At 39.7% G+C, this 14,462-nt stretch overlaps 1 protein-coding gene across 1 annotated transcript in view; it reads right to left on the bottom strand.

The window, feature by feature from the left end:
• Window positions 1-6,925: 6,925 nt before the first annotated feature.
• The window catches only part of GLUL (glutamate-ammonia ligase), a 62,489-nt gene continuing 54,952 nt past the window's right edge, over window positions 6,926-14,462 (bottom strand). The window contains exon 7 of the mRNA XM_044085388.1: window positions 6,926-7,808. Coding sequence (XP_043941323.1) covers window positions 7,490-7,808 — 319 coding nt within the window. The 3' untranslated portion in view covers window positions 6,926-7,489. The remainder of the gene's footprint in view (window positions 7,809-14,462) is intronic.

Consider the following 14,462-nt stretch of genomic DNA (forward strand, 5'->3'; position numbering starts at 1 on the left):
TTGGCTATTTTCTATTACCTTCCTGGCTGGCTTGTTCCTAGAATCCTATTGCTTTGAATTTTAACTAGGAGTCACAGCTTATTGTGGAGAAAGCTACTGCAACCAATTGTCATGGATCTGGACAAATTATTATTAGGCCTTTGCTCCAATAAGGATGACTTAAAAATTTTCGGGATTGGTATTGACAATAGTGATACCCATGATTTGACCAAAACTGATCCAGTTGACGGTTGCGAAAATTCTTTCCACAAGCTTGGAAAACAAATTAAGATATTGAGAACCAACATCTGGCATCATAAACTATTCAAAGCCTACCAAATACAAAATATCACCCCAAGGGGTTTGAGATGCAAAATACAACCACTTGTGGCCAATCCGGATGAGACTCTAATTCAAGAGTGGCAAACAGCGCAACAAGAAGCGGCTATGGCTAGGGTCAACATACTGTCATCTTATTATGAGAGAATCATTAAAATTAATATAGAGGATGTTGAAAAAACTTGTCACATACTCAAACAACATGAGGGGACCAGTAATTTTCAGGATGGTCTGAACAAGCTAGCTAAGGAGGCCTCCACTTTGGAGAATACTCTCAAAAGCAAGAAATTACACAAATTTGCCCGTGACAAAGAAGATTACCAAAAGGGCAGACAATTTGAATCACAAAAGGGCGTCAGGTTTGCTCAAGGCACTAAGAATGTGCCCTTTAATCGGAAAAAAAGACCTAGGTCTATCCTTAAGAAATCAGGTACAGGTTACATTACATCTGGGGAGGAATCTTCCACTACAGATACAGATATATCCACAGTTGGGGAGTCTCCAAATGCCAAAAGGGGCAGAACATTGCAACACCCTTTAGGGGTAAGAAACATAGAGCAGGAAGAAAACATAGGGGTCACAAGTTTGGAAGAACTCTTCATGTCAGTGATAAAGTAAATGAACATTATACCAATGTACTTAACATTTCTCAACATGTTTTAACTGACGTACAACATGCACTATTGAATAAAGGACTCAGTTTTATCCCAGGCTTCTTTATTGATGAGAGTACCTTTGTATCTGACATCTTAGAATTTTGTAGAAAGATTAACCTAAAAATATTTTTTCAACAGCAGGATTCAAATAATGACACTCAAAGATCAACTGACTTTAAATTTCACAAATCTTCCTTTACACCTCCAATGGATAAACACGTTTCTGTGTTTCAACAGGCTGTTATTAAAGATTTACACTTTCATTACAGTTCCACAGACATCATTCGAAATAACCTTTCAAAACAAGAACAGTTGGCACTTACACAACTCAAAAACAATACTGACATTGTTATCATTCCAGCAGATAAAGGGGGTGCGGTTGTGGTTATGGATAATGATTATTATCTTGGTGAAGCATACAGACAACTATCCAATCACCACCACTATATGAAGATGGATATTGATCCAACACCTGGTTTCCAAACTGAAATTAATTTATTCCTTCAAGAGGCAGTTGAGAATGGTATAATCTCAGAGAAAACAAAGAAACATCTCACAGTTAAAGATCCTGCCAAACAATATCTATATCTTCTACCAAAGATTCACAAATCCATAGAACAACCACCTGGTAGACCAATTGTTTCAGGCATCGGTTCACTCACTGAACCTCTTTCGGCCTTTGTGACTGAAAAGTTGAAACCATTATTGAGATTTATTCGTGCAAGAATACAGGATACTACAGAATTCTTACAGATAGTCACAGATACACAGTTGGACACGGACTGGCTTATGTGCACCTTGGATGTATCCTCTCTATATACCAGTATCCCCCACTGGGCAGGTCTAATGGCATTGGAATTCTGGCTATGCAAAGTCAACCTATATCCACCTGGAATGAATACATTTATATTATGTATGGCGGAACATATTTTGACCAAAAATGTATTCTACTTTCAACATGATTGCTACTGGCAATTACAAGGCACAGCCATGGGGGCCTCTTTCGCGCCCATTTACGCAGACCTCTTCATGGGATACATAGAGGAAACGATCATTTACGATCCAATGCACAATATATATTTACCTGAAATAGACATATGGAGGAGATACCTGGACGACTGTTGGTTGGTTTGGAAAGGAGGCAACGAATACCTCAAGGAATTTTTGGAATACTTAAATGGCAATATTTGGGGTATTGAGTTTACTGAGGAACATCATCTCAATGAAATTCATTTTGATGTCCATTTGAAAAGACAGATTGACAATACACTGCAAACATCTGTCTATAGAAAATTTCCTCAGTACAATACCCTCTTACATGCAAACAGTTTCCATCCAAAACATATTACCAAAAATATTCCAAAATCCCAATATATGAGAATAAGAAGAATATGTTCTTCGCAGGAAGATCTTAGCAAACATCAACAGGACTTAACCAACAGATTTTTGTCCAGGGGATATTCACCACACATCATCAACTCAGCGGTCCAAACTTGTAACACTATACCCAGACATTCTCTATTGGAATACAAAACAAATAAGAAAACTAATGGTTCCGACGTATGCAGATTGGTTACCACTTATGGCCGAAACAGTAGAAACCTGATCAATATTGTCAATAACCACTGGAATATACTCAACACGCACCCCCTTTTAGAAAACTATTTAGGAGAACGTTGCTACTTCTCCTACAGAAAGGGTAAATCCTTATGCTCCCATTTTTCCCATTACAAAAAAACAACAAACATTAAGCATGACAACTATACACAAAGGACACTCACTGGAGATAAGCTCATTGGTATTTTTCCTTGTGGCCATTGTAGCTTTTGTAATTACATTTTTAAAACGACAAGCTTCACCAGCAAAAACACAGGTCAGGTGTACGACATCAATTTCTTTGGAAATTGTAGTTCGGACTGGATAATCTACTTAGCCACCTGTACATGTCAGGCCTTCTATATTGGCCAGACATCGAGGCAGTTCCGCATTAGAATTTCGGAACACCTAGGTGACATTAGAAATCACAGAATTACCAATGCACTTTATAAACACACAATGAAACATTCCAATGCAAGATTCACCTTTACAATCATTGATCGAATTTTGGGGGACCGATCTTTTAAATCAGGATGGCACGATATTCTTAACACAAAGGAAAGAAGGTGGATTATTAAACTAGGGGGACTTTTTTCCCCAGGGTTAAATGACAAATTATGATTTTGCAGTAAGTAATTTTATTTCTTATTGTATAAATAATCATTGTCTTCTCTTTTTGTGTTTTTTCATACTGTTTTGCTTAAATTGCACATTCATGCTATATTTATATTTAGACATGGAATTCATGCATAGATGGATGCTAGTTCAAGAATGTATTACTTTGTGATTTATCACTATAACTTTATGTTTAATTAACTACAGGAAATGAGGTCATCAATTTATTTACTTAAAGCTATATAAGAGCTTCATTCAATCACTCCAATGTACTACTGAGGAAAGCTTTGAGCTGAAACCGGTCTAGTTATCAGCTTTTTGAAGTTTAAAATAAACCTAATTGTTTGACTCTCCAAGGTGCTGGCATTTTTTCATTTGGGACTATCACACTTGCTTGCCTGGCACCAGCCTAACTTGCTAGCTACATCCTTACACTACTATTACTTTCCAAGCATTTTATAGCACGGGCATAATTGTTTTACTACTATTACTTTCCAAGCATTTTATAGCACGGGCATAATTGTTTCTTACTACTATTACTTTCCAAGCATTTTATAGCACGGGCATAATTGTTTCTTACTACTATTACTTTCCAAGCATTTTATAGCACGGGCATAATTGTTTCTTACTACTATTACTTTCCAAGCATTTTATAGCACGGGCATAATTGTTTCTTACTACTATTACTTTCCAAGCATTTTATAGCACGGGCATAATTGTTTCTTACTACTATTACTTTCCAAGCATTTTATAGCACGGGCATAATTGTTTCTTACTACTATTACTTTCCAAGCATTTTATAGCACGGGCATAATTGTTTCTTACTACTATTACTTTCCAAGCATTTTATAGCACGGGCATAATTGTTTCTTACTACTATTACTTTCCAAGCATTTTATAGCACGGGCATAATTGTTTCTTACTACTATTACTTTCCAAGCATTTTATAGCACGGGCATAATTGTTTCTTACTACTATTACTTTCCAAGCATTTTATAGTACGGGCATAATTGTTTCTTACTACTATTACTTTCCAAGCATTTTATAGCATGGGCATAATTGTTTCTTACTACTATTACTTTCCAAGCATTTTATAGCACGGGCATAATTGTTTCTTACTACTATTACTTTCCAAGCATTTTATAGCACGGGCATAATTGTTTCTTACTACTATTACTTTCCAAGCATTTTATAGCACAGGCATAATTGTTTCTTACTACTATTACTTTCCAAGCATTTTATAGCACGGGCATAATTGTTTCTTACTACTATTACTTTCCAAGCATTTTATAGCACGGGCATAATTGTTTCTTACTACTATTACTTTCCCTAATTTGCTTTCTTCTTCCAATAAAACAGTGAAAAAGCAAACATCTGCCAAAAATGGGAAACTGGGAGTCTGATACATGGGCAGACATTAGTGGGTGAGGGAACCAGGCTTTAAACCAGAGCATTCACCCTCTTCCTGCTGTTTCAAAGATTTATTCACTGGATTTGTCTGTTCTGATTTTCCCACTATCTTTACTACCTTACTGCCTAAACATGACATTTTTAGAGGGAGACAGGCTGGATTTTTTTAAAGTATCACATTATTCTAGAATTTACAGAATTTTTACAAGTGTCCCACCTCCTAAACATCAGACTCCAGTCACCTGGGTTACACTAGAAATTGAAACTACTAGAACTGTGGTTCTGCAGATACCCCAGATTCTTGCTGCTTGGCAAATGCACTGGAGCAGACATACCTATCAAATCTAATGGTGTATTGGCAGAGACATTCAATACCAATAACTAGAGGCTTTTTTCATCTGAAAATTGGACACTGATCCCTTGAGAAAGTCCCACATTACACATTTTGCACTTGACCCCTATTTTGTCCAGGAGCAGTCTGGCCTGATGCAAAGAGGCTATACAGCTCCTCATCAGCTTCTACCCCAACACATTGAGAAAAAGGATATAGAAATTACTAGGATGTTCTGACTAGATTACTTCCAAACATCTGACTCAAGGATGAGGTGCCTTCCCTTTTGAACTTTCATACAGACCCCTCCCCCCAATTCCCACTAATGTGTATCTAAACTGGATGACCTCATCCACAGAAATATTGCCATTTCTCCTTCTTAGAATTTTGCAACTACCAGAATGACAACCACAAACAGATGAGCTTTGCTCAAAACATATTGTTTAAATTCTAATGACAACAACTATGACTCAGAGCTGTGCAATTAAATGTTTACATGACAAATATATACTAATTTCAAGGCAGTGGTACCTAGATGTAATCCCAATACTCCAACATACAGTCTTTACAGTTAAGTACATAAGTAGGAGTGCAATGGCATAGGCTCTTAATCATACACTGAGCCCAGCTATGTCAGGACTCAAATCAATATATATATCAAAAAAGCAAAACATTGTAAACTCAAAATGTTGGGTGTAGAAGTACCATTCAAAATGTAACTATTGTGGTTGACTCCTTCTCTACCTCTAAATACAAGAATACTGTGCTTTCAGCCCCAGTGCCTAAACAAAGTAACTCAGAGGTTACACAGACTTGAAAAAAAATGGGAGAAGTCTTTTACATATACAAACTCACCTTTTCATTTTGCTCTGAGTAAGTTGACCTAAAAGACACTGTTCATTTTATTATGAGAGATTTCCACTTTGTGATGAGCTGTTACACTTTAATGTTATGCTGTATAACATATGACAGCCATCACAGAATGGTGCTAGAACATCAGAAGTATTTTATAGCTTTGAAACTGTGACCATGGAGCAGAGTGAACTATCACTTGTTAAATTAACAGCCTGGAAATTACATAACCAATTTACAATGACTTGCCCTATTTGATTGTTTGTTCAACACTGAAGAAGGCATTAATTTGCTGAAACCGGTCTGTTTTTTATTTACAATAAAAGTCTGATGATTCACTATCTGGTCTTGAGCTGCATATTCGACTGTTAACCTTGCTGGCCATCTTTGTTTCTTCCTATTGCTAATCCGCTATAATTAGAGCTGGAAACCAGAATGACGTAACCGCACCCTACTATGAATATTAATGCTGTAAACACAGCTCTCTGCATTTAGTCTTCTGCATTCAGAAGCAATCTTTAGAACTTAAGGCTGCAAAATGCACTTTTGTGTGAAAAGAAAAGAGTGTTTTGCAACTTTAAACATGATCTTTATGGCACATTTAGCCTTAACCGTCAATATTTACTGGTTTGTCAGTATAATTGCCTTGATTAATACAAACAACATATCCAGAAGAAATGGGAACCAGCCATCAATCCCACTCAGTTGCTTCCAGTGGAGTTTTTCTATAAAAAATGGTAATGATATTTTAAAGCAAATTTATTTTCTAATTACAACTGAAAGAGTAAAACTGTGTTCCTCAATTAATGTACGACTCTGTTAGTGGCCTAGCAGGCAGCAAACTTTTTTTAGTATGGGAGGGATCAGAGAGCCATGGCTTCTGTTCCCAACATATAAATGGAAGTGTTACAGTACTGACAATATTGGAGTGGACAGGACTGCTGTCTGCTCTTGGGGCTATCATCCTGTTACACACATGTCTTTGTACACTGACCATTCTTACCCAGCTGTGTTTTGCTACTACATTAGACAGAGAGAATAACAAAAGTGGAAAAAAAACATCAATCACATAACTCAGCAACAATTTTGAAACAATGTAATTCAATTGTCATTTTGCAGACAAAAATCCAAAAGTACACAACCTTGAGAAGATTGTTTTGTTAAATTTTATTATAAAAATATCTAAAATGGAATAAACAAAGACTCTGTAAAAATCAGTACCATAGGACGTGAACCAGTATAGATAGACACATTAAGGGTTATAGAGCCCTATAAAGGCTATAATATGAACAGAATTTTACCCTTTTGGGTAGTCTAGTGTTATTCAGTCTAGTTAAATGTACATTAACAGTCATTGTAAGACAGTTTACAATGGAAAACAAGATAGCACCCTGATTTAATAAGAAGTTTCTTCAATCACAAGTGTAAGTTTCTATTTATGAAATTATGTTAAAGTCCTGCTTTACTTCTGTTTTTATGCTCCTATTGGTGCAAAGTTGACCGGTCAACTTATGAATTTGATTAGAAATATTCTTTCCTTTATTTTAAACATTTTCCTAGCCCAAACCTTGCCTCACCCGCCCCCACCCAGACCCCACTCCAATAAAATGAGTAATGTTAGAAATGAAGTAGAACATCTTTAGTTGTAAAGTACTGCCAAGAGACCAATTGGCCACAAACATTTAAACATAACTGCTACTAAATTAATGTTTCAGTTTTTATAATCAGCTGGCTCATCTCCAGTTTCATTGAGCAAACAGGTACGGACAAGAGCTTCTGTAACTCCATAAGGATCACAGTTGGCAGAGGGGCGCCTGTCCTCAAAGTAGCCCTTCTTCTCCTGGCCTACAGACCGTGGAATGCGGATACTGGCACCACGGTTTGCTACTCCGGCAGAAAACTCATTGATGTTAGAAGTTTCATGCTTGCCAGTTAAACGCCTGGCATTATCTAGTCCTTTCTTGGGATCATAGGCACGGATATGATACTGATGCCTCTTGCCAAGTTTCTCAATTGCATCTTCAATGTACCTAAAATTGTAATTAGAAAAAAACAAATGAAATAGCATCTATTAAAAACATTAGACATAATGAATGCTATAAGAACTAAACAATGACAACAGCTTATCAACTGTAAGCAAAGTATGACACATGAAAACTAAAACAGAAAGATGGGAACCATGTAAATTAATTGCATTGAATCCTTTTGCATACCATGGTACCTTACACCCACAACTAAGTTAATATGAGATGGAGCAAGAAGTGAATATACAGTGTAGATACAGCATCCTGGACTGTTAGTAAGCATTCCATTATGACATACACCCCTACCAACTTATTTGTAGGCTGTATATGTTCAGCATACTATTGTGGCATACAGGATATCACTGTGGACCCAGCAACACCCTGATGTAGACTAACAGCAGTGTATCTCCTCTTCATTCAATCATACTACTCCGTGCAGCTGACACACGTGTTATGGTTATGTCAGTGTGTTGGGGCATTAATCCTCCAGGCACTTTTGTTATCTGGATATCTTGTGTACCTGCTCCTATTAGTCTTTCTGACCTGCCTCAGTCTACAAATGTATACATCTCTTAAGCAGTGACCATATGTAATGTCAGCAGAGTGCATTAACTACATGTTCACACTGCTGTTATGCACATGAATACATCAGCACAGCACTGAATGCTTCATGCCAACTAGATCAAGCACAGCTGAAAAGGTAGGATAAGATGCACATACAAGTTTCAATGAGAATTGTTTTGCACACATCCTGTTGCACGATACTGGGAGAGAGGGCAGAAGGACATATGCAAATTACAGTCTGACAGCTCAGGTATGAGAGTGAGGGAGAGGTGGGGTGGTTCTTGTACAACTATGCTGATGAGGCCATAAGAAGGAAAGGAGGTTTGTGTGTGCTGCTTGTGCAGCCCTACAATGACGGCTTAGTATATACTCCAGCCAGAGCACACAACAATGAGTTATTCCACATCAGCTGACACACAAACATATATATATATATATATATATATATATATATATATATATATATATATATATATATACATACATGGGTCTACTTCTTCCTATTGAATTTACACTTTGGTGAACATCAATTACATGACACCACTTTGCTGAAACTACAGTAGTCCAAACACACACATCCCCAAACTACAAAACAATGAAAATAAACATATGGAAAAAACTAAAACCAGAAAATACACATTTCCTAACATTATTGCAGGGAGGCAAGCTTCCCTGCACCCCACAGCCACCTGCAACTTATATATACTAACTCCAAGATCGCACTACAGTGAAAGCAAGGCTAGATTTCCCTTATCCTTACTGTAGTGCACTCTCCATTTCAAACTTATGATTGGTGTAAAACTAATTTACCATACACTAAACATTGCAGACACTACCGTAACATCTGTGATACTTAAGAGATGTCAAAAGTTGAACTCATTTAAAGGCACAACATGTTGCTTTCACTTTTGGAGATTTAGGTTCCGTTGAAGTGTACTTTCGTAAAAAAAAGAAGTTATGTCTTACCATAACGTTCCATCTGTGTTGTTGATATTCATTCATTCATTACTGATGGGTTATCGGTTCTGTCCTCAGAACCGAGCCAGCCAAATATCAAGCTCACGTCAGCCAAAAACTCTCAAGCCAAGGTCCTACCCAGAATGCTTTGCTCCCTGTTACCTCAGATCGAGTTTGCAAGTTGATAGATAAAAGTAGAGGCTACCTCTGGTCATAGCAGACCTATAATAAAGGAGTATATGAGATCAACCAGGAACCTCCGGATGGGGGACGGAGGGTGGGAAGTAATGAATGAACGAAGATCCACAACACAGATGAAACGTTATGGTAAGACATAACTTTTTTATCTGATGTTGTTAATCTTCGTTCATTCCTTACTGATGGGACAGAGTCCCCAGCTACCTGTATCCCTGGGTGGCCCTCATGGAAGGGCATTTCTGAGCATCATGGGGGCAAAAGAAGCTCTACCTTTGGATGCCAAGTCCAATTTGTAATGAAGAATAAAGGAATGAGGTTTGGCCCAAGTCGCAGCTGAGCAAATATCATTGAGGGAAGCTTTAGCATGGAAAGCTGCTGAAGTTGCCATAGATCTTGTAGAATGTGCTTTCACTCTGTGAGGCAAAGTGATATTGTTTTTGTTGTAGATAAAGGTAATACAATTTTTCAACCATGAAGCCAATGTAACTTTTGAGACAGGATGACCTCGTCTAGATCCAGAAAAGGCCAGAAACAGTTGGTCTGATTTACGGGTAGATTTTGTTCTGTCCAGATAAAAACGTAATTGTCTATGAACATCCAAGGAGTGCAGGCAATACTGTCCCTTGTTAGAGTGGTTAGGAAAGAACACTGGGAGATCAATAGATTGGTTGACAGACCACTCTGACACTCATCATCATCTTTCAGTTTTTCCCATTAGGGGTCGCCACAGCGGATCATCTCTTTCCATTTCTTCCCATCCTCTGCATTTTGCTCTGTCACACCAACCACCTGCATGTCCTCTCTCACCACTTCCATAAACCTTATCTTAGGCCTTCCTCTTTTCCTCTTACCTGGCAGCTCCATCCTTCGCATCCTTTTCCCAATATACCCATCATCCCTCCTCAGCACATGTCCAAACCAACGCAATCTCATCTCTCTTGCTTTGTCTCCAAACTGTCCAACATGAGCTGACCCTCTAATATACTGATTCCTAATCCTATCCATCCTAGTCGCACCGAGTGCAAATCTTAACATCTTTAACTCTGCCACATCCAGCTCTGACTCCTGCCTTTTTGTCAATGCCACTCTCTCCAATCCATATAACATAGCTGGTCTCACTACCCTCTTGTAGACCTTCCCTTTCACTCTTACTGGTACCCGTCTGTCACAAATCACTCCTGACACACTTCTCCACCTATTCCACCCTGCCTGTACTCTCTTCTTTACCTCTCTTCCACATTCACCATTACTCTGAACTGTTGATCCCAAGTACTTAAACTTGTCCACCTTTACCAACTCTACTCCCTGCATCCTCACCATTCCTCTACCCTTCCTCTCATTTACACACATATATTCAGTCTTAGCCCTGCTGACCTTCATTCCTCTGCTCTCTAGAGCATATCTCCACCTCTCCAGAGTCTCCTCAACCTGATTCCTACTCTCACTACATATCACAATGTCATCTGCAAATATCATAGTCCACGGGGCCTCCTGTCTGATCTCATCTGTCAACCTGTCCATCACCACTGCAAATAAGAAAGGACTCAGAGCTGATCCTTGATGTAATCCCACCTCCACCTTAAATGGATCTGTCACTCCCACTGCAGTCCTCACCACTGTCACACTACCCTCGTACATATTCTGTACCACTCTTATATACTTCTCTGCCACTCCCGACTTCCTCATACAATACCACAACTCTTCTCTAGGCACCCTGTCATATGCTTTCTCCAAGTCTACAAAGACACAATGCAACTCCTTCTGACCTTGTCGGTATTTCTCCAATAACACTCTCAGAGCAAACATTGCATCTGTAGTACTCTTTCCTGGCATGAAACCATACTGCTGATCACTAATCATCACCTCCCTTCTTAACCTAGCTTCTACTACTCTTTCCCATAACTTCAAGCTGTGACTGATCAATTTTATCCCTCTGTAGTTATTGCAGCTCTGCACATCACCCTTATTCTTAAAGATAGGTACCAAAACACTTTTCTCCACTCCTCAGGCATCCTCTGACTTTCCAAAATTTAATTACACAATCTAGTTAAAAATTCCACTGCCATTTCTCCTAAGCACCTCCATGCTTCCATTGGTATGTCATCTGGGCCAACAGCCTTTCCATTCTTCATAGTTCATCCTTACTTCCTCCTTGCTAATCTGTTTCACTTCCTGATTCACTATCTCCACATCATCCAACCTTCTCTCTCTCTCATTCTCTTCATTCATTTTGGTAAAAAGGAAGAATTAGTTCTCAGTGATACCCTATCCTTATGGAAGATAAGATAGGCAGGTTTACTGCATAAGGCTTGAAGTTCTGACAGGCGTCTGCCCGTTGTGATAGCAATCAGAAACAAAGTTTTCCAAGAGAGATCTTTCACATCACATGTAGATGCAGGTTCAAAGGGGGAGGGCTGTTAGAGCTTGCAGAACCAATGCCAAATCCCAAGGTTGTACCGGTTCTCTAAAGGGAGGTTTTAGGTGGATAACCCCCTTCAAGAAAGTTTCAGAGGCTATGTGACATAAGTGAAGAATCCTGAAAACCAATGTGGAAATTTGAGATGGCAGCTAAATGCACATGAATAGTAGAGGCAGACACCCCAGAGTGGAAAAGATGTGACAAGTAATCCAAAACCACCAAAATTGGGGCTGACAAAGGGTCTAATTGTTTACTCGCTGCCCATAGAGAGAACCTTTTCCATTTATTAAGACAGATTAGTCTGGTTGATGATTTATGAGAAGCAATAAGAATATTGCGCACAGGGGATGAGAGGTTTTCCTGCCTGGCAATCATTGGAAGTGGAGAAACCAAGCTGTCAGTTTCAGGGTTGTTAGACTGGGGTGAGTCAGACCCTGTGGATGGGAGATCTCTGTTGGGGATGGATTGAGGCTTCACGGTTGATCTAGCAGGTGAGGCCAGAGGAAGGGAAACCAGACTTGTCGAGAGCAATATGGAGCAATGAAGATCACTTTGCTCTTCAACTGTCATGCTTGCTTCAGAAACTGGGAGATGAGGGGAAGAGGCGGATAAGCATAAAGTTGACCCATGGACAAACAGTGACTGTCCCTGAGGGGGGATCAGGGCAAAACAACCACCACCTCAGAACACAACACCCGCAACACATAGACCTTACAGTCAGAGTGTCAAACAGTCACAGCCCTTAAGGCCAAACACAATGCCAGACACACTAGTCATTGGTGACTCCATAGTCAGACACACTGATGTCCCGCTCACCAGACTGAGTAAGGAGAAGGTCACAGTAAGCTGCCTGTCGGGCGCTAGAATCCGCCACATAACACAAGCACTCAGGTCTCTCAACAGCAGGTACAAATATGACTCAGTCATTGTCCACGCTGGTGTAAACGACCTGAGACGTACCTCCTTGGACTACATGAAAAGAGACATTGAGGAGCTCTCTGATTATGTAGCCCAGGCAGGTATGACCCTGACCTTGAGCAGTATCCTACCTTCACCAAGAATGATGCCACAATACAGAGATAAGATGATCAGCTTTAACAATTGGCTTAAACACTGGTGTCATTCAAAGGGGATCCAGTATCTGTCTGCCTGGGATGACATGCTGGACAAGCCACGCTGCTTCAAGGGACGGCTTGCACCTGTCACCCTGGGATTCAGGATATTGGCAAAGGCTCTTGCCACCCCATAGTGCCTTTTTAGGCAAGGCTCAAATTCTAAACCTACCACCCTAGAACACAAAAAGGAAAAAACTAAGGGTAATGCTGCTCAATGCCAGAAGTCTAAATCTCAAAATGCACGCACTCGAGGCCCTTCTCAGTATGGAGAACATCGATGTCTGTGCTGTGACAGAAACCTGGTTCAAGGCTCCTGAGAGCACCCCAGCGCTATCAGGTTTTACCTCATATCATGCGTTCCGCCCCAAAATCCGGACAATACCAAGAAAGGAGGGGGGTATCCATATTCATCAAGGACACCCACACCTCAAGACTGGTGGCAACGCACGATGCATCGGAGACCATCCAGGTGCAATTAACCATAGGCAAGACTGCTCTGCAAATTGTAGCATGTTACAGGCCACCCTCACAAACTCAGGAAACTCACATGGCCTTCCTGAAAACACTAGAGGGGATAAATGTATCACCAAACACCATCATACTAGGTGACTTCAATTACCCTAATATAGACTGGGAACACTACTCAAGCCCAAACACCCTAGCCCAAAAGTTCCTGGAATTCATAAACTCAAATGCCATGGAACAACTAGTCACCATCCCCACAAGAGGAGATAACATACTTGATCTCATCATCACGAACATGGGAGCACAATGTTCAACACCGGAAGTATACCCCTCACTGGTGAGATCAGATCACAAACTAATCTCGCTGGAAGTCCTCATCCCACCTCCACCTGAAATAATAAAGACCACAGTAAAGAACTTATCAAAAGCCGACTTCACACTTCTAAAGACTAGTGTGGTCTCCTTTCAGGCCCTGAGCCAGCGGAAAACAATACTCAAGCCGCTGAATCACTTACAAACGCCTTCTACCAGCACCTGCAGGACTGCATGGATAAGGCAATCCCAAGCAAAACAAAGACTCTTTGTACCAAAGGCAAGCGTCCAGTCTGGTGGACCCCAGCCATAAACAAACTCTACAACAAAAGGAGGAAGCTACTACAAGATAGAGCAAAATCCTTAAAAGGTAAGACACCCTTGATCACTATAAGTAAAAACTAAGAGCTCTCATAAAATCATCCAAAGCAAATTTCGAGAGAAAAATAGCTAAAGACTCAAAAGACAATCATAAGGCCTTCTTTAGCTATGTTAGAAACCTAGGAGGAAACTCCCAGATATGCTCAGAACTAGTTCAAAATGATGTGAAGATTACTGATCCTACAGACATTGCCAACATACTGGCTGACATGTTCAGTGCAAACTTCTCCCCTCCCCAAAAGGAGAGAT

This window comes from Protopterus annectens, chromosome 10.part0 (assembly GCF_019279795.1).
Source record: "Protopterus annectens isolate FY-2018-M chromosome 10.part0, PAN1.0, whole genome shotgun sequence".
Taxonomy (NCBI): domain Eukaryota; kingdom Metazoa; phylum Chordata; order Ceratodontiformes; family Protopteridae; genus Protopterus; species Protopterus annectens.